We start from the raw sequence: 23,037 nt of genomic DNA on the forward strand, positions 1-23,037 counted from the left end.
GTTACCTATGTCGGGTTACACATTTGTACTTACACATACCATTCAGCGGGTTGTTACATGTGTGTAGTTACACAGACATCAGAGCTGTAGATACTATGTACCAATCTGTACTTACACTGTGGTTACATACTGTGTACACATCTAGTTACTACACAGTACACAGGTATTAGGGACACTTAATTTAAAGTGGGACTAAAAATGTTTGTAAAATGGCACAGTTTTTAAAATATCTAATAGTACACTCTTAAAATTAGTCAGTCAAGCATTGTAATAATCAAATTTTTTGCACGTTGCACTGTTAATAATATTGTGATATGAAATCTGAAAAGAGTGTCACATGAACGAGAAGGTGTGTCTTCGTATACAGCTATTCAAGATGCCTAGCCTTTGCTTTCATTAATTTGATCTCAGTAGTAAACCAAAGGGAGGAATGGGCTGAGGAGGACAATTTTGGATTTTAAAGTCTCCAGGAAATTAGATGTGACAATGTTTTATAATGATACTGTCTTACCAGGTCAGGAGAGATTAACAGAGAGATGCAAAGAGGAAGCAGCTACAGCACTAGAGAAATTGTCTGTGTTTATTTTTCCAGTTTATGAATTTATGATCAGATATGTCAACTTTAAGACCCTGGACACAGACATTATTAATAACAGCCAAGCAGATTAGGCAACCTGTCCTCCAACCAATACGCTTGTATAGGTCGTTTGTCCAAATCCCTGAAAATGACCCTATCGGCAAAAGGTCGTTTTCATATCAATGTTTTCTACTCTTTTATTTGCACTCTGTTTTGCGTTCCGTGTAGCTCAGTTGGTAGATTATTGCGTTATACCTTGATATGCAATCATGCTATCATAGGTTCAATCCCAGAGAATGGACGTGCACGTGAAATGTATATGCTCAATAAATCATAATTTAACATGATTACTGTGAGGGTTAGGTTTAGGGGTGGGGTTAGGTGTGGTCATTCAAACGAATAATCAACCTAGTAAAATATGTACGAATTACTGTGAGATCGGTGTAAAAAGTCCACACATTGCATTTAAATAAACGTCCGTTTTGATTGGTAATGATGTTATACGTCATTTCATGACGACAGACGCAATGCGATACTGTCATTATTTTTACGCCCGCTAGAGGCCACTTAACTTTAAAACTCAGTTTTTCATTGAATTCAGTGATATCATCATCCAGCTGAGTTCAGTTTAAATATTATCTGTGCGATCAAGTATCCAAAACTAAGCAAGCCAGAGGTGATAGCGGCAAGGAACCAAAACTCCATCTGTGACAGAATGGAGAAAAAACCTTGGGAGAAACCAGGCTCAGTCGGGGGGTCAGTTCTCCTCTGACCAGAAGAAGCCAGCAGTTCAATTCCAGGCTGCAGCAAAGTCAGATTGTGCAGAAGAATGTGTATGTGTATGTGTATGTGTATGTGTATGTGTATGTGTATGTGTATGTGTATCAGTTGAAGTGGACTTCACTTACAATAACCGCTCATTTGGAACGCCCTGCAAACGTCATTAAAGAAAGTCAACAATGGGGTTGCGCAGATTATAATATAACATAAATATATAGGACTACATTCATATTTTAATTTTTATTTACAATCACATTTAAAATATGTATACTATACAATAAAAAAGAAAAAAACATTGAGTACTATATAATGAAAAACGTATGTTTATTATACACTTTAATTGACTATTGCTGCTATTACTTGACTATTAACAGAACTGAAGCCCTGCTGTAAATGTCATGCAAATATGAAAATAAACTTTTATTTGGTTAACTGTGTATATATGTGTTTTTAATAAATGGTCATATAATTGCATAACGGTCTCGTGCGCCTTCTTCCCGCGCACAGCCGTATAGTAAACACTGAGGTAAATAAAGTAAAATAAAGAAAAATGGCAGAGCCTCATCTGCTTCTAGTCGCTTTTACATTATCATACCTTTTTACAATCCGTAATGAATATGAACGAAGACAGCGAAGACGGCCGTTCTGACCAGTGATGACGTGCTGCGCGCAATGACAGTTGGGGGATAATCGCTCTCCACTTCCTGTGAAGTGATGTATCGATGTTCCCTTATTCCCTGTGCCGTGCGCAGTGCCCTTCGAACTGAACATGTTCGCTCCCTTCGGATTGAAATCTCACTTAAGATGGCGGAATACCCTGTGAAGTACACTTACGGTCGAATGGAACGCATCTCAAGACTTTGTTTCTCTACTTCAGCAGCACTTACACACACCAAAACTTTGAATTATCAAAATTTTTAACCAATGTTCATGTTTCCCCTCTGAAAAATGCTAACTAGTGCACATTATATAATGATAATGCATTATTTAAACAAAACATTTCAGAAAAACTTGTAATGCACAATGTATTATTGAATGTATTGTGATTAATCAGCTGAGGAAGTATGGTGCTTTATATTAGTTTAAGTGCTGTCTTGATGTGGTTTGTGTCTGCAGCCGGTCCAGCCGCAGTACTACTATGGCAGTAATTTTGGCTACATCATCGCATTCAAGCCTCATAACGACCCCGAGTGGATGACGGTGACATTGACCGATCCTCAGGCCCAAAAGTACATCCACAAAGACTCAAAAATCCCGCCGTCCACCAGGTTTGAAGTGAAGATGAAGGCCTTTAACAGTCAGGGCGAAGGGCCATTCAGCGTCAGCGCCTTCATCTACTCCGCTCAGGATGGTGGGTGATGCACCGCTTCAGATTTACAGATTAAACCATGTGAACTAGCAACCTCACTGACATGAGTTTCCATCTTAGTTCCTGCAGAAGCTCCCACCATCATCGAGGCGAGGACGCTGTCGGCCACAGAAGCCGTCGTGTCCTGGGTGCCTGTACAGCTGGAGACGGTAGAAGGATACCAGGTAAATTAAACTCAGAACAAGCCAATCACATCAGACTATCCTATCACAGACTATCCTGTTGCTTTTAGCCAATATTTATTGTGTAAATTATATATAAATAAATTGGGATTATTAAAAAGGATTTATATTGAAGACAGTATTTCATTACTATATTATTTGTTGTTGTTATAATGACAGAAAGCTTATTTTATCTCAGCTTAGTTGCCAAGATGATACTTTTGTATGTCAAGTCAAATCACCTTTATTTATATAGTGCTTTTAACAATATTGATTGTTACAAAGCAACTGAACAGCATTAAATAAGAAAATAGTGTCAATAAAGCAATAAGGCAGTTCATCATTGCATTCAATCAAGTCAATGAAATCGCTGGTAATTAAATGTCCCGAACTAAGCAAGCCAGAGGTGACAGTGGCAAGGAACCAAAACGTCATTGGTGACAGAATGGAGAAAAAACCTTGGGAGAAACTAGGCTCAGTTGGGGGGTCAGTTCAGGTATTCCAGAGTTTAGGTGCCAAATAGGAAAAGGATCTGCCGCCTGCAGTTGATTTTGATATTCTAGGTATTATCAAATTGCCTGAGTTTTGAGAACGTAGCGGACGTAGAGGATTATAATGTAAAAGGAGCTCATTCAAATACTGAGGTGCTAAACCATTCAGGGCTTTATAAGTAATAAGCAATATTTTAAAATGTGTACGATGTTTGATAGGGAGCCAGTGCAGTGTTGACAGGACCGGGCTAATATGGTCATACTTCCTGGTTCTAGTAAGAACTCTTGCTGCTGCATTTTGGACTAGCTGTAGTTTGTTTACTAAGCGTGCAGAACAACCACCCAATAAAGCATTACAATAATCTAACCTTGAGGTCATAAATGCATGGATTAACATTTCTGCATTTGACATTGAGAGCATAGGCCGTAATTTAGATATATTTTTGAGATGGAAAAATGCAGTTCAATGCAAATGCTAGAAATGTGGTTTTCTAAGGAAAGATTGCGATCAAATAGCACACCTAGGTACCTAACTGATGACAAAGAATTGACAGAGCAGCCATCAAGTCTTAGACAGTGTTCTAGGTTATTACATGCAGAGATTTTAGGTCCTATAATTACCACCTCTGTTTTTTCATAATTTAGCAGTAAGAAATTACTCGTCATCCAGTTTTTTTATATCGACTATGCATTCCATTAGTTTTTCAAATTGGTGTGTTTCACCGGGCCGCGAAGAAATATAGAGCTTAGCATCATCAGCATAACAGTGAAGCTAACACCATGTTTCCTGATGATATCTCGCAAGAGTAACATATAAAGCGTGAAGAGTAGCAGCTCTAGTACTGAGCCTTGAGTTACTCCAAACTGCACTTGTGATCGATATGATACGATATGATCTTCATTCACTGCCACGAACTGATGGCGGTCATATAAGTACGATTTAAACCATGCTAATGCACTTCCATTAATGCCAACAAAGTGTTCAAGTCTATGCAAAAGAATGCTGTGGTCAATTGTGTAAAACGCAGTACTAAGATCCAATAAAACTAATAGAGAGATACACCCACGATCAGATGATAAGAGCAGATCATTTGTAACTCTAAGGAGAGCAGTCTCAGTACTATGATACGGTCTAAATCCTGACTGGAAATCCTCACATATACCAAGAAGGAATATAATTGTAAGGATACCACCTTTTCTAGTATCTTGGACAGAAAAGTGAGATTTGAGATTGGTCTATAATTAACTAGTTCTTTGGGGTCAAGTTGTGGTTTTTTGATGAGAGGCTTAATAACAGCCAGTTTGAATGTTTTGGGGACATATCCTAATGACAATGAGGAATTAATATTAGTCAGAAGAGGATCTATGACTTCTGGAAGCACCTCTTTTAAGAGCTTAGATGGTATAGGGTCTTACATACATGTTGTTGGTTTAGATGATTTAATACGTTTATACAATTCTTCCTCTCCTATGGTAGAGAATGAGTGGAACTGTTCCTCAGGGGGTCTATAGTGCACTGTCTGATGCGATACTATAGCTGACGGTTGATGGTTACAATTTTATCTCTAATAGTATAGCTTTTAGAAGTAAAGTAGTTCATAAAGTCATTACTGCTGTGATGTTGGGAAATGTCAACACTTGTTGAGGCTTTATTTTTCGTTAATTTAGCCACTGTATTGAATAAATACCTGGGGTTATGTTTGTTTTCTTCTAAAAGAGATGACAAATAATCAGATCTAGCAGTTTTTAATGATTTTCTGTAGGATAGTGAACTTTCCCTTCCAGCTATACGAAATACCTCGAGTATGCTCATTTTACAACGGTGTCAGACTGTTCTCCTTAATCTTCCTTAAGTCAAGTCAAGTCAAGTCACCTTTATTTGTATAGCGCTTTAAACAAAATACATTGCGTCAAAGCAACTGAACAACATTCATTAGGAAAACAGTGTCAATAATGCAAAATGATAGTTAAAGGCAGTTCATCATTGGATTCAGTTATATCATCTCTGTTCAGTTAAATAGTGTCTGTGCATTTATTTGCAATCAAGTCAACGATATCACTGTAGATGAAGTGTCCCCAACTAAGCAAGCCAGAGGTGACAGCGGCAAGGAACCGAAACTCCATCGGTGACAGAATGGAGAAAAAAACCTTGGGAGAAACCAGGCTCAGTTGGGGGGCCAATTCTCCTCTGACCAGACGAAACCAGTAGTTCAATTCCAGGCTGCAGCAAAGTCAGATTGTGCAGAAGAATCATCTGTTTCCTGTGGTCTTGTCCTGGTGGTCGTCTGAGACAAGGTCTTTACAGGGGATCTGTAAGCGTAAAGGAGCAACTGTATTTAAAGTGCTAGAAAAGAGAGAGTCCATGGTTTCTGTTACATCATCAAAGCAGTCTTTTGTGGTAGAAGTGATGGTTCTACCATACTTGTAACAAAGAGTAGAATTTAAAGTTTTAGCTATATGAAGTTTGCACAAGACTGAATAATGATCTGAGATATGCATCATTTCAATACCATCAACATCAATTCCATGTGACAGTATTAGAGTATGATTTTGACAATGAGTAGGACCTGACACATATTGTCTAACTCCAATAGAGTTCGAAATTTCTATGAATGGTCAATTCTGTATGTACTAAAATAACCAAGTAAACTAAGACTAATAAATAAAAAATTATAAAAGCTATAGACATTTAAATAAAATGTAAACTAATAAATATAAAAAACAACTAAATTACTAAACTCTTAAAATCAAAATTACTAAAATAATAATTTAAAAAAGCCTAATTTAAAATATGAATTAAAACTATGACAGTATGTTTATTTCTGGCCTGTTCCGGGTGTTCTGTCCCAGGTCTGGTACTGGAGGGAGTCAGTGGAGAATGAGGCATCTGCGCAGCGTGTTTTGGTTTCCAGTCGAGAAAACCACACGCGTCTGGACAATATGAAGCCCAACTCACATTATCTGATCGAGGTGCGGGCATATAATGGTGCCGGCAATGGACCTGCTAGTCAGCGCCACAAAATCTACACCAAGAAAGCACGTAAGTCTCATATGAGTCCAAACATGGGTTTTCAAACTGGAGTTTTTTAGGACACATTTTTACCATTTGAGGGGGAAAAAAAGAGTAAACGTGATGTTAAAAATGAATTATTGTAATTTATGTTACTGTTATTTTCTGATATGATTGTATTGTTTTTCTCAGCTCCTAGTCGGCCTCCAAAAATCATTGGCACAAAGGTGAACTACAGCGGCACGGCGATCAACATTGCCTGGGAGCAGGTGGAGCCGCTGGCTAACGAGTCGACGGTGGAGGGATATAAGGTCAAAGGAACTCACAAACACTAAGACCTTTATAAACACGACAGTGTTTCTGGTTTAATCTGCTGCTAGTGTGGCCATCTGTGAGGGTTCACATTGGAAAGTGCAGTTTTGAAACACCTTGTTCATTTACCAGTGCAGACTTGAACCAGATGCTCATTTGTCCTCATTTTAAGATCACTGTTTTATACTTTATACACCGGTATGTAATAAAAACATAAAAAATTAATGTAATGTTCAAATTAATATTAAGTGACGTACATTTTAGACACAATCTTTTCACTGTAGATTGTTTTGCTCTATTTGTCCAATCACTGCAGCACTTATCAGCAGTGTAGGGTTTCATGTGTGAATGATTCAGCATTCACAAACAAATTGAAATGGGTCAGTGATTCAATAAGCCATTCATAAAGACAGTTGATAAATTCTGAAATTCATATTGTTTGTTTATTGTTTATATAAAACACACATTAATCAACAATCACCCTAACACACTGAACTCTCTACCTGTAATATAAGACTTCATCCAATTTAGCACATTGTCCATTTTTAAATTAATATTTTCTAAAAGAAACCAATTTGCTGTCTCAGTAGAGTGGTTGGCTCGAAATCCAAATTGCATTGGGTGCAGTGTGTAAGGGCTACTAACAAGACGAGTCAAGAACTGTTCAGCAATGCATTTCTCTGCAATTTTGGAAATAAGGTGTAATATGCTAATAGGCCTATGGTTACATGCCTCATTCGGGTCCCCTTTTTTATAAACCAGAATAACAATGGCTGACTTCCAGTCCTTCGGAAACTTCCCTTCTTTAATAGGGGCATTAATTAACTTTGTTATTGGTACATTAAATAAATATGCATGCCTTTTAAGAAAGATAGAATCTAATCTAAATATATCTTTAGACTTGGATATTTTTAAGAGAGTTCAGAAATGTACTTTAGATTCGGAAACTTCCAATAGAGACGGGGCAGATTGAGAGATGTTTATCTGTGGGTCTATTAATGGGGACTGTCATCTTTACAGAAATACCAGAATAAGAATTAAGGAGGGTTGCAATTTCTTGTCACAGTGTCTGGTTTGTGTTCCCTGTGTAACCACTAGATGTCCTCCTTCCCCACGATGTCTGTCACTTCCTGAACTACATTCCCCACGATCCCTGTCTCCTCATTGCACTCAGCTGTCCCTGGTCATTAATCATTGCACTCAGCTAATTCCCCATTAGCATTGTCATTACCCTGTGTATATATACCCTGTCTGTTTTAGTATGTGTTACGGAGTCCTTGTATTTATCACACCACTTCTGAGTTCTGTTCTTGCCCGTTTCTCTTTCTCTTGGATATCAATGTAACGGTTTTCCCTAAATAAACCTACTGCTATTGGATCTACCTTGTCATCTGTTCTTTTGGGGATCGTGACAGAAGGACTCCGTCATGCTAAGATCCAGCGGTATGTTTTTCAATGTTTCTTCCCCAGCCACCGAGCGGGAGAGAAAGAGTTGTTTTGAGGGAACCCGCCTGGTCGTTTTTTGTGGGACCCGGGGAGGTCGCAGAGGAGTGAGTGGTCGAGAGGAGGTCCGGCATCGCTCTCCACCATGGCCCCCCTTCGACCCTGGGCTTGTGAGGGACGGATCGGAGCCGGCGTCTCGCCATTGCGGACGGAGAGGGGAGAGGAGGCGCACGTCTGCTGAGCCAGTGCCGCTGCACAGGATGGCCGCCAGCCCAGCGCTGCTGCACAAGATGGCCGCCAGCTTAGTGCGGCTGCACAAGATGCCCGGCAGCCCAGCGCCGCTGCCCAGTATGGCCGCCAGCCCAGCGCCACTGCCCAAGATGGCCGCAAGCCCAGCGCCACAGCACAGGGTGGCCGCCAGCCCAGCGCCACAGCACAAGATGGCCGCCGGTCCAGCGCTGCTGCCCAAGACGGCCGCCGGTCCAGCGCCACTGCCTAGGATGGCCGCCGGTCCAGAGTCATGGCACAAGATGGCCGCTTGTCCAGCGCCTCTATACGGGATGACAGCCACAGTTGACCCTCCAGAGTCGAGCCAGGTTCCCTCAGGAGTCAAGTCAAGTTACCGGTGATCTTCAAGGACAAAGTCAAGTCACGGGTGTTCTCCATGGGCAAAGTCAAGTCACCAGTGATCTTCATGGACAAAGTCAAGTCACCAATGATCTTCAGGGGCAAATTCAAGTCACCAGTGTTCTTCTTGGGCAAGGTCAAGTCACCAGTGTTCTTCATGGGCAAGGTCAAGTCACCAGTGTTCTTCATGGGCAAGGTCAAGTCACCGACTATTTTCATGGGCAAATGCAGGTCACCATTGATCTTCATGAGCAGAGTCGGGTCACCAATGATCTTCATGAGCAGAGTCGGGTCACCGATGATCTTCATGAGCAGAGTCAGGTCACCAATGATCTTCATGAGCAGAGTCAGGTCACCATTGATCTTCGGGTGCAAAGTCAAGTCACCATTGATCTTCAGGTGCAAAGTCAAGTCATCAGTGATATTCATGGACAAAGGCAAGTCACCAGTGATCTTCATGGACAAAGTCAATTCACCAATGATCTTTCAGGGGCAAATTCAAGTCACCAGTGTTCTTCTTGGGCAAGGTCAAGTCACCAGTGTTCTTCATGGGCAAGGTCAAGTCACCAGTGTTCTTCATGGGCAAGGTCAAGTCACCGACTATTTTCATGGGCAAATGCAGGTCACCATTGATCTTCATGAGCAGAGTCGGGTCACCAATGATCTTCATGAGCAGAGTCGGGTCACCGATGATCTTCATGAGCAGAGTCAGGTCACCAATGATCTTCATGAGCAGAGTCAGGTCACCAATGATCTTCATGAGCAGAGTCAGGTCACCATTGATCTTCGGGTGCAAAGTCAAGTCACCATTGATCTTCAGGTGCAAAGTCAAGTCATCAGTGATATTCATGGACAAAGGCAAGTCACCAGTGATCTTCATGGACAAAGTCAATTCACCAATGATCTTTCAGGGGCAAAGTCAACTCACCAATGATCTTCATGCGCAAATTCAAGTCACCAGTGTTCTTCATAGGCAAGGTCAAGTCACCAGTGTTCTTCATGGGCAAGGTCAAGTCACCGACTATTTTCATGGGCAAATGCAGGTCACCATTGATCTTCATGAGCAGAGTCGGGTCACCAATGATCTTCATGAGCAGAGTCGGGTCACCAATGATCTTCATGAGCAGAGTCGGGTCACCGATGATCTTCATGAGTAGAGTCAAGTCACCAATGATCTTTATGAGCAGAGTCAGGTCACCAATGATCTTCATGAGCAGAGTCAAGTCACCAATGATCTTCATGAGCAGAGTCAAGTCACCATTGATCTTCCTGAATCCAGTCTAAACTCTGCAGAACTACCAGAGCCTCTCCACGTTTCTGCTGAACTACCAAAGCCTCTCCACGACTCTGCTGAACTACCAGAGTCTCTCCACGTCTCAGTCGAACTCTCTGAGCGCTCGACTGATCCTGTCGTGGCCACGGAGGCCACCCTTAACTTGTTCATGTTCTCTATTTCAGCCTTACCTTACCAGACTTGCTCTCCTGGGTCATCGATCCCACTGTGGTGGTCCTCTGCTCCGCCCTGGGGGGGCTTCTGTCTCGTCCGCTCGGCTGTGGTGGTCCTCTGCGCCGCCCTGGTGGGTTTCTGTCTCGTCCACACGACTGTGGTTGTCCTCTGCGCCGCCCTGGTGGGCTTCTGTCTCGTCCGCGCGGTTGTGGTGGTCCTCTGCTCCACCCTGGGTGGCATCTGTCTCGTCTCCTCGGCTGTGGTTGTTCTCTGTGCCACCCTGGTGGGCCTCTGTCTCGACCGCACGGCTGGGGTGGTCCTCTGCGCCGCCCGGATGGGCTGCTCTCTTGACCGCATGGCTGTGGTGGTCCTCTACGCAGCCCTGGTGGGCTTCTGTCTCATCCGCATGGCTGTGGTGGGCTCCGGTTCCACCTGCGCCGTCCCGGTGGTCCCCAGTTCCACTTGCTCCACCCTGGATTCCCGCCCTGTCGGCACTGCCCTGGGCCCCGGAACTCTCTGACCCACCCTGATCTCGTGTTGTTGTTTTTATTTAGATTTTTTTTTTCACTTCCTGTCTCTGTTCCCCTCTATGAACCTGGCCATCCGTCCCTCCCCCTGAGCCTCCACCAGTCCACCTCCCTCCTGGTCTCTTGTTTTGTCGGTCACGTCTTGGAGCATCTGGTAGCCGCTCCGTAGAGGGGGGGTTATGTCACAGTGTCTCGTTTGTGTTCCCTGGGTAACCACTAGATGTCCTCCTTCCCCACGGTGTCTGTCACTTCCTGAACTACATTCCCCACAATCCCTGTCTCCTCATTGCACTCAGCTGTCACTGGTCATTAATCATTGCACTCAGCCAATTCCCCATTAGCATTGTCATTTCCCTGTGTATATATACCCTGTCTGTTTTAGTACGTGTCACGGAGTCCTTGTATTTATCACGCCACTTCTGAGTTCTGTTCTTGCCCGTTTGTCTTGTGCTTGTTTTGACCCCTGCCTGGACTGGATATCAATGTAACGGTTTTCCCTAAATAAACTTACTGCTATTAGATCTACCTTGTCATCTGTTCTTGTGGGGATCGTGACATTTCTATTCTATTAGTATACTACTCTTACTTTTTTAATTATATATTTTTATGGCAGAAATAGCACTGAAGGAATCATCGTAATGATTAAGTCAATGATTTACATCAAAGTTGCCATAAATCCATCTAAAAGCCACCTCTACTGTGCAAATGTGGTTGATGTTGATATCAATTTTTTTTTATTAGTATTGTAATAATTAGCCATGTAGTATCTAATTATACAAACCGCATTTATTTAGTAAATTTAAGGATTTATAAGAAAGATGACACCTCTTTTTTAAGATGCCCCTGGAAATCAATTTAAGGGGGTAAATATTTATCCTTAATGGAAAGTTAATTTCTGTCACTGGTTTAGGATTTTGGTTTGTTTTGTTTTGCTTTAATACTGGATTCACTGAATCCTGTTCAAATTTTGTGAACCGAGTGTAAAATCTATGGATCCTGTCAGCTCTTGATGTTGTGTTGTTCTCACTCAGGTCCTGTACAGGCAGGAGGGGCAGCCCAGCGGCATGCTGTACACCACAGTCAAGCAGTCCATTGATCTGCCCATGAAGAAGGGCGATTATCTGGTGGAGGTGCGTGCGCACAGTGAAGGAGGAGACGGAGCCGTCGCACAAGTGCGCATTGCAGGTAAAATCACATTTACATCAATGCATAAGGACATTACAGTGTGTTTAGGAGATTTTGGTGATACTTTTAAATAAGGATCACTTACAAATAAGTAAACTTGTCATTATGTTTCTATGCAATTACACATTTGGCAAATTATTTTATCCAAAGAAAATCACACTGTGTTCAAAATAAGCATTTATTCAGTGCAAACACTGCTCACATGAAAGCAGATGGGTGATGAACTCATGAATGCCCAGAAGATTAAACCGTTAATCAGAAAACACACAGATGATTTAGTGTGAATGAACATAATCCTGATTGAAAATAAAATACATGTGATCATGCATAATGAAGATACTGAAAAAAGTAGTTGATAGTTTGTAATGCAACTCCCTCAAACTGAGAATCGCAAGAGTATCATAATAATTACATGTAGTAGGGGTGCTCCGATTTTTGAGGATGATCACTGATCTCCAGTCACAGAAAGCAGTATTTGCTGATCTGATCACCGATACCATTCTTTTTAAAGCCTTCTTTTTATCATGTAGATGGAGTGATGATCCAATCAAGATTTTTAGACATTTATTCATTCTAAATTAAAACTTACCATTGACAGAAACAGTCAGCTCTACTGGCTTTTCTTTTGCATTTTTAAATCTTTATCACAAGCAATCCTGCGGTTCCTAAATAACTTTAATTAAGAACTTTAAGAACTTTAAAAGTATTGCCTTGTTTATCTAAAAGTGATTTTTTCCTTAAAACCTAGGCCTATGTATTGGCTGTGAAACATATTAGACTTTAATATGCATATATGGTGGAATTACAAAATTTTTGTCATTGCATGTTCATATTTACCGGAAACAATGTGCTGTTATTTGGGTGCGTGCAGCGCACCGTGTGTGCAGCGTGAACGCTGTGCAGTGATTCATTCACGCTGTTTGTGAGATTATGAAACTTTTTCAAATTATTTAATCAGTTTTTTAATGAGGAAATATGAATTTTACCTCACCTAAAACATTATAATTACTTTATCCACGCCAGACAGAGACTGAGATGGTGCCACTTCATATCATGGCAAACATGTCACGGCAGGCGCGTCATCAGCTTGAGATCGGTTCATGAGATCTGCCTTTTTAGAAACCGCCGATCAATCATCCCAAAGCAGTTATCGGCCGACGGAGCACCCCTAACATGTATATTAGATTATAAATTCCGTTCTGAATGAACATATTCCTGATGGAACATAAATAAACAAGATAGCAAAAAAGTAGATGAGAGTTTAATTAAACAAAATACAACGCAATCAAACTGAGAAACATGATTATCATCATATTTACATAGAGATTTGTTTAGATGTTATTGTCCTTTTTGTATTTTTCTTAGCAGTGATACACAAATAACAAACAATGACATGACAATAAAAATTGAGATAGTTAATAAAATATAGCTACATTTTAGAAATTAATACAGACTTCCAAACACAATATTCTAATAGACAAATTTATATTTATTAATTTTGCTAATGCTTCAAAGTAACCTACAAACAAGGCAACTCATAAGCAGTTTAATGTGATATTTAGGGGTCAAGCTACTCTTGTACTTGTTAGTTCCCTTTCAAGGGAACTTCGAACTATGGCCTCGTCGTGACCCATGTCTGAAGCATACATTGAATAAACACCAACGAGTTGGCTGGCGACAGCCCCTGACGTCACTACAGGTGCGACTATGGATAAAAAGGCGTCGGGAGAACAGGTCATTCTCTTTTTGGTCTTCACTGACTGTTCTGTTTGAAGCGTGCATCTTAACAAACTGGTAAGAGCGATCTTTCTCATGGCGACTACTAGCAAAGTGTTTAGACAGTGTGTGCATGTGTGTCGGCATTATTTGACACCCGATGACACACAATCTTTGCATCATTTGTTTGGGTGAAGATCACGCACGCGACTTCCTTGAGGGGGCAATCTGCATGTTTTGTGAGCGTTTTTCAAAGAAAAAGCTCCGCTCTCATTTGTCTCTCTTTTCGAGGAAAGAGGGGCATCCATCTGAAGAGCAGGAGATGTTGGAAGATGGGGAAGAAGCTGAGGCTGAGCCTTCTCAATCCTCCTGCCCTACATATGTAGAGCTGTTGGAGGTTATGGATCACACCACAGCAAAGTTAGACTTGCCATGGAAGCACGCTAGCAAGGTAATGCCGTGAGGTCAGCTCGACGAGCGTTATCTTTCTGACCATAGACCTCCAGCTCAGGTGAGCCTTCTATTTCTGCCTGATCTCCATGCAGAGATTGCATAGGAGTGGAAGAGACCATTTTCTTCTTGCATCGGTCCAGCATACGAGTTATGCCAACATCGAGGCGATACGTGAAAACGGCAATGAGATGATGCCCCCTGTAGAAAGAGCTTTCTTTCTGCGGGGGAGACATCCTCTCTTAATCTCCCTCCTTGCCATCTATGCCCCTTCAAGAAAACATCTCATTTAAATGGCAAGGCATATGCAGCAGAATGTCAGGCTGTGGCTTCATTGCACATGATGGTGGTGATTTCAAGCATATCAGGCTGATCTGCTATAAGATCTGGATAAAGGTAAGGACCTGTGGGTGAACCTGGCAGAGATCGGAAGTTGAAACGGGAGCATAGAGAAGAAAGCCCCTTTCTTTCTTCTTGATGATCCGATTTCAACTTCCGAACTTTTTGGTACCTCCATTGAGACATTATTCGAGAAGTTCAGGGAGGCAAAGGCATGCTCAGCCTCCGTCAAATCCTTCATTCCACGAAGTTCCAGGTCTGAGCCCGAACAACATACATAGGTCAGAGACAAGCACAGAAGGATAGTGTCATGACTCGTGCTCATCCCCTACCTGCGGGTAGGGGTAAGAGGAATCATGGGTCCCATGGAGGTAGGCAAGGCCCAAGGGATGTGATCCAGACGAGGCATCAGCGTTCTTGTCCGAATCAGAGCAATACTTAAGTATCTACTCATTCCCTTCGGGGGTTTTCACATCTACCCTTATCCTCCCCTTCCTAATTCCCCTGTAACCAACAGCTCTCCACCTGACGGAGGTTAGGTGGGAACTTCTTGCATAACAGTCTCCTATGCTGGACCTAGGATGTTTTGGTTGGTTATATGTTCATAGTAACCACCTTACTGATGGTCCCGACTAAAGGGAGTTTCCCCTTGAGCGGGGCTCCAGCGCAGCAATCAGGGTGGATGAGAATGATCCATTCTATATATACTTATATATGTATCAAATTGCTGGTGGTTATGTGTGTACAAATTTTCTGTGAGTTTTTTTTGCAGCAGTCAATTGCAGTGTTTACTAAACATTCGTCGGCATTATGTCCAGCCGGTATGATAGCCCTGATCCTGGCTTCATGTTTTCGGTATCAGGCAGCCAGATCACAGGTTTCTTCTTGATCATCAGGCCTGGCACGGCACTGCAAGGAATTTCATGGATGTCTGGCCAGGTCACCCTGTGGGGCTTCCTGGTTGCTTGGATATCCCTTATTGCTGACGCATCGAGAAGGAAGTGTAGGTGGCAATTGCGGAAATCTTTCTTGTATATGATGCCTCAAGTGATGCTCTCCTCGCCAGAGGTTTGTAAATTTGAGCTTGCCTCTCCCGTGCGGTTTGTCACCTCTGCAATGCTTAGCAAGCTTTAAGTAAACACGCTAAGTTCTGTGTACATTATGAAAACCATATGGTGGTGAGTGTGCACGTTTTACACTTTGTGCACTTTCGAAAATCCATGTAAGTGGTAGGTGTGCACGCTAGCACTTTGCTCACTTTTTTACTAAAATCCACATAAGTGGTAAGTGTGCACGCAAGACTCTGCACACTTTCTGAAATCCTGTACGGTAAGGGTTACACAATCAGCTTCGTTCTCTTTCTTTGGGCTGCACTCAGCCAGTGTGTCTTGTATTTATACACGTCAAGCATCGCTTCCCTCAACATGAAGGGCTATTTGGGCAGATCTCGTGGTAGTTTAGCAGTGCTCCCCTTTACCGAAAAGGGCTGTCTACTCTATGAGTGAGCTACTCTCTTTCTGAATTCGGAGTTCTCCTCTCACGTGAGATTGAGTTCTTTGTTTTTTCCCCAGAGCGCTCCAGCATTATTACCACAGATCAAATCGATGACTGTCAAGCATATTGTTTTGGGATGCACCATTCCATCTATGAGTTTAGAACAGTATTTAAAATCCATGCTATGGTAAGTATGCATGTTAAGTCTTTGTGCACTTTCTGAAATCCACACTGTGGTAAGTTCATACGCTAGTGCTCTGCTTTCTTTCTAAAATCCTACATGTTGAAGGCTTCACGCGGTTGCTTCGTGCCCTTTCTTGAGTTGGTAAAAGCCCCGTTCATCTTGCGCGCTGCTCCACCTATGTATCCTGGAATACCTATCTAAACAGGGTGTTGCTTCTTGGCATCTGTTGAGACAGCTCCTTCAGCAAGCTTATGCAAGAGCAAGCGGTAGCCCCTGTGTGACAGGCAAGACTTTGTATAGAATGCTAGGCTCTTTGCCATATCCCTTTAAAGGAATATTTCTTGATTTCAAGTCTTGAACTCTACCCCATGTCAAGACCCTAACAGGTAAGTTTGGGTAGGTAGCCTAGGCCTTTGGCCGTAAATGGTAATGTCACGGACAGCCGTCTAACATCCCAGGGGCAACTCCCATGGAAATGGTAGAGTTGGTACTTAGTGTTTGCCATGATTCCGGCCTGCACTCAGAGGGTGCAGTTCGAAGTTACATTGAAAGGGAACATCTCAGGTTATGAATGTAACCATGGTTCCCTGAGTAGAATGAGCTCTCTGCCATGCTCCGGACGCAAGCTTCAGACGAAGAAGTGAATGAAGTGTTTTCCCGGTGCCTATTTATCCATAGTTACACCGGTAGTGACTTCAGGGGCTGTCGTCAGCCAACTCGTTGGTGTTTTTCGATGTATGCTTCAGACGTGGGTCTCGACAAGGCGTTCCCCATAGCGACCCCTAGAGGACACAGTGTCTCGTTCCCTACTTAGGGAACCATGGTTACAATTATAACCTGAGATGTTTTCTTATTATTTCTGCTAGTGACTCCCTATGCAGTCCATAGAATCGCTTGCAGGAAAGTTATGAAGTTTGGCAAACAGATAGAGGACCATCTCAACATTAACCACTACAAATTTGGAGTCTCTAACTCAAACGCTGTAGCACCAACAACAGCTCAAAAAAAATTTATGCTAATAACTTCTGAACTGTAAGGGCTAAAAACTTGTCTTTTTCAAACTCATCCTAGACAGTTCATCTGATTTTTCACCAAAATTGGCTCAGATGCCTTCAGAAAGGGCTGGAAATGAGTTATCAAAAGATTTTTGACAGACCTATCTGGTATAGCAACCAATGTGGTACATCAACACATTTGGCTAAGAACGCGCCAAAATGGATGTGAGGCTATATCTCAGCAACACTTTATGATATTCAAACCAAACATGGTTCGTGTTATAACAGCCAAGAACTGAGTATCCATGAGCCATTTCAGCACAGCACAACCTACTGGTCAAGAGATATGAATAATTGACATTTTTACCTATAACTTCTGAACAGTTTGGCCAAAACTAATAGGTTTTGATTAAGAGTAATGATAAAAACAACCAAGTCAAGTCACCTTTATAGTGCTTTATAAAAAAGCCAATTATGCAGAGCTATTCAATTGGCGGCCCATGGGCCGAACGCGGCCCACCAATCATCTTCATCCGGCCCGTGAAAAGAGTACGTGCAGATTGCATATATGCCTTATGCTTATATGCCATATATGCACTTAATTAAGTTAGTTTGTCCACAAGGTGGCAACACTGGCCCGGGCCAGCCAGAAAAGAAAAGGAAGAGATGCAACAATGCCAAGTCTGCGGTTTTCCCACGGAATTGGGCTACTTTTACAATGTTGCCAAGGGTTGTTTTTTTATGTCCGTGGGTTGAAACGACTCCCATAACATGATATTTATCCCCTGGAATGCGAATTTAAGCAGGGGAACCCCGCCAAAAATGTGACCCCCTCGATACGTGATTGGGCTAGTTTTGGGCTTGTTTTGAGTAGCGTTGGGTGGGTTTTCTTGTGAAAACCTGGCAACAACTACAATCTACCAGAGAACGCTACATCGATAGATCCACAACTCTAGTTAAATGAGTATGAAGACAGTGTTATCGGTCATAACACAGAAATAGTGCAGACTGGACGAAGATGATTATCAAATGCAATATAATTTGAAAGTCTGCGCTATAGCAGCTTCAGACAAGCGTGCCACTAGCACTTCAAACAACAAAAATGCACAATTATGTCAAAATACACAGTTTTGGCGAGTGATTCTTTAAACATGGCTTTAAATTAGTCTAACCCTAACCCTAAGTCCAAAATAATCGTAAAGAGCTGAGAGAAAACCTGATATGTTTTAGAAATACCTCACGCACATCAGATTTTAAAGAGACAGCATTGCTTTTAAAGTGAAACTTGCTGAAGTCTGTCATTGGAAATCTAGTCTTTTCTCAAAAAAAAATCTTTTCTAGTCGCAGATTAACTTTTGTTGCTTGAAAAAAGATTAATCTATTTAGTTTATGCATATACAATTTATAGTTAATGTGAAGATTGTTTTACATTAAATTGAAAGTTGTTATATTTTTCAGAGCCTAGATACATGTTAAAAAATAACACTTAATAATTATACTGTAATATTTCATGGCTATAATTAATGGCTAAAATTGAGAGGAAGATGCGTTTAATAGAGGCATCATCAGCAGTATTATCAAAAAATGTGTTAATAATGACACTTTGTAAAGAGATGTCATCAAATATTTAAATATATAATATACTATCTTTATGTTGTTTCTACATTTGATTTGGAGGTTCAGTGTGAAATTATGACAATATATATTAGTAATCAATTAGTCACGATTAATTACAGAAAATGTGTGATTAGTTTTATTTTATTTATTTATTTTGATTGATTGACAGCACAAATGTTAACCTTTCATATACATTGCTGTTGGTAATATTAATTAATTGATTAATTAATTACTGATGAATATGCCTTTAATTTTAATTCATTATGTTATAGACCTCTTATTAGAGAGTTTTGTGATGTTTGTGTGTGTTTGTGCAGGTGCAGCCATTCTGGCGTCTCCATGTCTTGGATTCTTCTGGCTTCTCCTCACTGGTTTGTTGAGTTTGATTCTCTGAATGTAGTTTCATCCTGATTCAATGAAGCTGAACTCTCACAGGATGAAACCCACCAATATTCAGAGTCCACACGGCTCTGGAGAACAGAAGACTGGAGATTCAGGACAGAGTGTGTGTTTAGTGTCTGAACGGTTCAATATGCCTTACAACATCTGATCTCTTAATGAGCGCTGATTGGCTGATAGACAGAGTGGATACAGGAAGTGCTGCTGTAAGACTTCCTGTGTGTTTTGGCGACAGATCAGCGTCTCACGTTTTCGTTATGTCATTGTCAGATCAGTTGCTTTATCTTATTTCTGTGGACGGATACAGTCAAAGCAAACCAACAATTCACATTCAAATCCATTCAGCATCCATTCACTTTTAGAGGATTATTATATATAAAATAATTTGTAAGATATTCATCTATTCAAGATTTTTAGATTTAGATTTTTTAAAATTAGGATATAGTTTTAAAATCTGTCTTGGGGTCTGGTGAGGAACATCAGCAGCTGAATGAAAATGGACATCTGTGTTTGAGTTTGTGTTCGTTCAGTCTCCTAAGTGTTATGAAATATGATCAGCTGATGTAGACGAACAAATACTGCAAATGCATTTGTGTTTTAAATAAGCAACAGTGTGATTTAATGTGATTTCACACTCAACACCTCCTAGTGAACACCAGTGCTGGGTAGTAACTGATTCCATCTAATTAGAGTCCAAATGCAGTACTTGAAATCAAATTATATTACAATGTAAAATGCTCGTAATCAGATTACAGTAAAAAAAAATATGGATTACATGATTACAAATTATTCACCCAGTGGCATTAAATTATTTATAGTTTAGTTATACTCATGTATGGGATGAATAATTACACAAGTTACTAAACACTGCCAATGTACAGTACAGCTGACAGAAACATTTCAAGCCTGGAAGACTTTGTCCTTGTCATTGCTGTTTTTAACCTCTCTGACCTATATATTTACTTAAAGTCACCCTGAGATTTACAGTAAATATTTCAAATAATTGAACAACATATTTGCATGTTCTCTGATGTTGGTTAATGGTCATATGTTTGATTCATTTTTCCCATTTAAATTTAATCTGAAAGTAATGCAAAATTAGTCCCTAAAATGAGTAATTAAGATAACATTACTGACTAGAGATTTCATCATGTAATTTGTAATCAATAACAGACTAGAACTTGTAAGTAATCTAGCAAGCACTGGTGAACACAGATTCATTGAGTTATAATGCATCAGATTCAGTTTCCTAAATATTAATTAGGTTCGTTAATAACCGCATTAAACAAATGCAGAATCACAATCGCACTGATTCTTGAGCACAAAACCGTGTTTGTTTTGACTGTATCATTCAGATCTGTCTGTGGCAGGTGAATTGTGATGAATGTCATTTAACATGGTTTTATTTTCATAATAACATTTGTTACAATCCTAACTTTAAATGATGATTGAACATTTTAGTCTGTTTATCTTTAGTTTCATCTGGTGCAAAAATTATTTCTGTCAGTTTCGTACTGGAGTGTTTGATCAAATATACAAGTTTACAAATCTGTTAACTCACGCGTCTGTATGTCATGGTCTCCTTTATGAACAGATAATACGATTTGCCATTCATCTGTATATTTTGTTTTATTGATCAGGATTTGAAGGTTTGACTCGTCTTTGAGAAACCCTGTCTTAGGATCAGATTGTTTGTAATGAAGCAGAGCAGTGAATTCATGTGATTTCATGTGTTTGAGCTGAAGTTTCTCCTCATTTAAACCTCCACTAAGTGCTTTTGCTCCTGATGTTCGTCTGCGTGAGAGAGTTTTGCCAAATGCATGGATGCCTTGAGCTTTAGCGGCCTGCAGTTATTCAGAGGCCAGATGCATGATGGGATTGAATGGACTGATCGTCATACTCAGTGGTTCAGTTCAATGACAGGTCAGACTCTTTAACTACATTGTGTAGATAAAGACTAACCTGTTAGTTATTATCCACTTCATTCAACTCATTCAAGTCTTCAATTAAACTTTATAGAGACCAAACAAATATGTCTGCTGTGTGTTTCTCACCTTAGTCTTACCTTAACATCCTTTTCCTTATCATCTTTATCTTTCCAGCCTTCTAGATTAAACATTTTCAAACATTTCGCATTAGTAACCCAGCCTTAACTATAAGTGTATGTGATGCATAACAGAGCAAAATCGGTCTCACTCGTACATGATTTTCAAAAAACAAAACAAACAGAGGCTTACTGTCTTATCATTGCGAAAGAGAGTGAAATTAAATATATTTCCTGAAATATGGACGTCACTATTGAAAACCTTTAATGAGTTGTGTGGATGGGTTGGATGGGTTTTACAGCACAATGTGTTTTATCATACATGGTGTATACACTCACTAAACAAAGAGTGACAGCTTTTTAGTGGTTATCAGTAGGGATGCATCGATACCGATCGAGCTGATACGGAGCTTCTGCACTCATTCTCGTTAAATTGCCCCGATACCAAATGCCGATACCACACACAGCATGTGATAAGTGCCATATTCGGACAAAGAAACATAGACAACAGAACAACAGACAGCAGAATGGAGTAATTAGAGATTAAGGATGTCTACATAGGATAGCTATGTGTAACACCCTTGAAATTAGGGTGGTTAAAAGGACTTTTAATTTAAAAAAAAATATGGCTGGTAATTTAACAAGATTAATTAATTATGGAGAAAAATAACGCGTTAAATTAACACACTTGTGCCACCCCAGACCTATGTGGATCATCTGCCATTTCATACAGTCGATTGATGACTAATATGAGGCAGGGCAACAACTTATTGGGTGATGGAGCCTAGAGAAGATCTCTAAATTTCAAGGTATTACGATACAAATCATTACAAAGCAACTTTACATAAACGTTTCTACACTATTTAGTAGTAGCTTGTCAGTGGAGACTGTCAGTTTATGTGCATATGACAAGATTTTTCTGAAAAATAAATACAAGACGCAGATGATGAACATTATTAACAGCAATTATTATATGATGCAATCACGCAAGCAATATTTGTTAGTTCTGTTTGTTGATTCAAGGTTAGCATCATCTGGGGTCCTCTGAGGGTCAGCATCATCTCTTCTCAGGTGTTCTGGATCCAGACTGGAGCTTGTGTAAATCCTAGTTACCACGGGATGAAGATCCAGCAGAAACAGAGACACAAACAGAGACATCATTAGCATAGCTGCTGTTCCAACAAAGTAAAATTAATTAGTTTGACCCAAGCTAAAGAATAAGAATGTGCATCTGATCAGATGCAACTGCAGTCACAATTTAAAACATGCACTATTCGTATGCTTGACGAAAGAGTTTTTAATCTAGATTTAAACAGAGAGAGTGTGTCTGAACCCCGAACATTATCAGGAAGGCTATTCCAGAGTTTGGGAGCCAAATGTGAAAAAGCTCTACCTCCTTTAGTGGACCTTAGGAAGCGTGATGGATTGTAACATGGTATAAGGCTAGTTTGGTACGCAGGAGCTAAACCATTTAGGGCCTTATAGGTAAGTAATGATAATTTGTAACTGATACGGAACTTAATAGGTAGCCAGTGCAGAGACTGTAAAATTGGGGTAATATGATCATATTTTCTTGACCTGGTAAGGACTCTAGCTGCTGCATTTTGGACTACCTGTAGCTTGTTTATTGAAGAAGCAGGACAACCACCTAGAAGTGCGTTACAATAATCCAGTCTAGAGGTCATAAATTTGCATGAACTAGCTTTTCTGCATCAGAAACAGACAACATGTTTCGTAGCATGGTAATGTTTCTAAGATGGAAGAATACAGTTTTTGTAACATGGGAAATATGATTTTCAAAAGACAAGTTGCTGTCTAATATAACACCCAGATTTTTGACTACATGTAGAGGAAGTAACAGTACATCCGT

At 40.6% G+C, this 23,037-nt stretch overlaps 1 protein-coding gene across 2 annotated transcripts in view; it reads left to right on the top strand.

Moving 5' to 3' along the window:
* Window positions 1-19,166, top strand: part of LOC132133041 (contactin-1a-like) — a 148,130-nt gene extending 128,964 nt beyond the window's left edge. For both annotated transcript variants that reach the window (XM_059545705.1, XM_059545706.1), the window contains exons 19-24: window positions 2,474-2,708; window positions 2,787-2,890; window positions 6,229-6,418; window positions 6,581-6,699; window positions 11,776-11,929; window positions 19,042-19,166. In XM_059545705.1, the coding sequence (XP_059401688.1) occupies window positions 2,474-2,708; window positions 2,787-2,890; window positions 6,229-6,418; window positions 6,581-6,699; window positions 11,776-11,929; window positions 19,042-19,118 (879 nt within the window). In that variant the 3' untranslated portion in view covers window positions 19,119-19,166. The remainder of the gene's footprint in view (window positions 1-2,473; window positions 2,709-2,786; window positions 2,891-6,228; window positions 6,419-6,580; window positions 6,700-11,775; window positions 11,930-19,041) is intronic.
* Window positions 19,167-23,037: the final 3,871 nt, after the last annotated feature.

This window comes from Carassius carassius, chromosome 50, assembly GCF_963082965.1.
Source record: "Carassius carassius chromosome 50, fCarCar2.1, whole genome shotgun sequence".
NCBI classification, from domain to species: domain Eukaryota; kingdom Metazoa; phylum Chordata; class Actinopteri; order Cypriniformes; family Cyprinidae; genus Carassius; species Carassius carassius.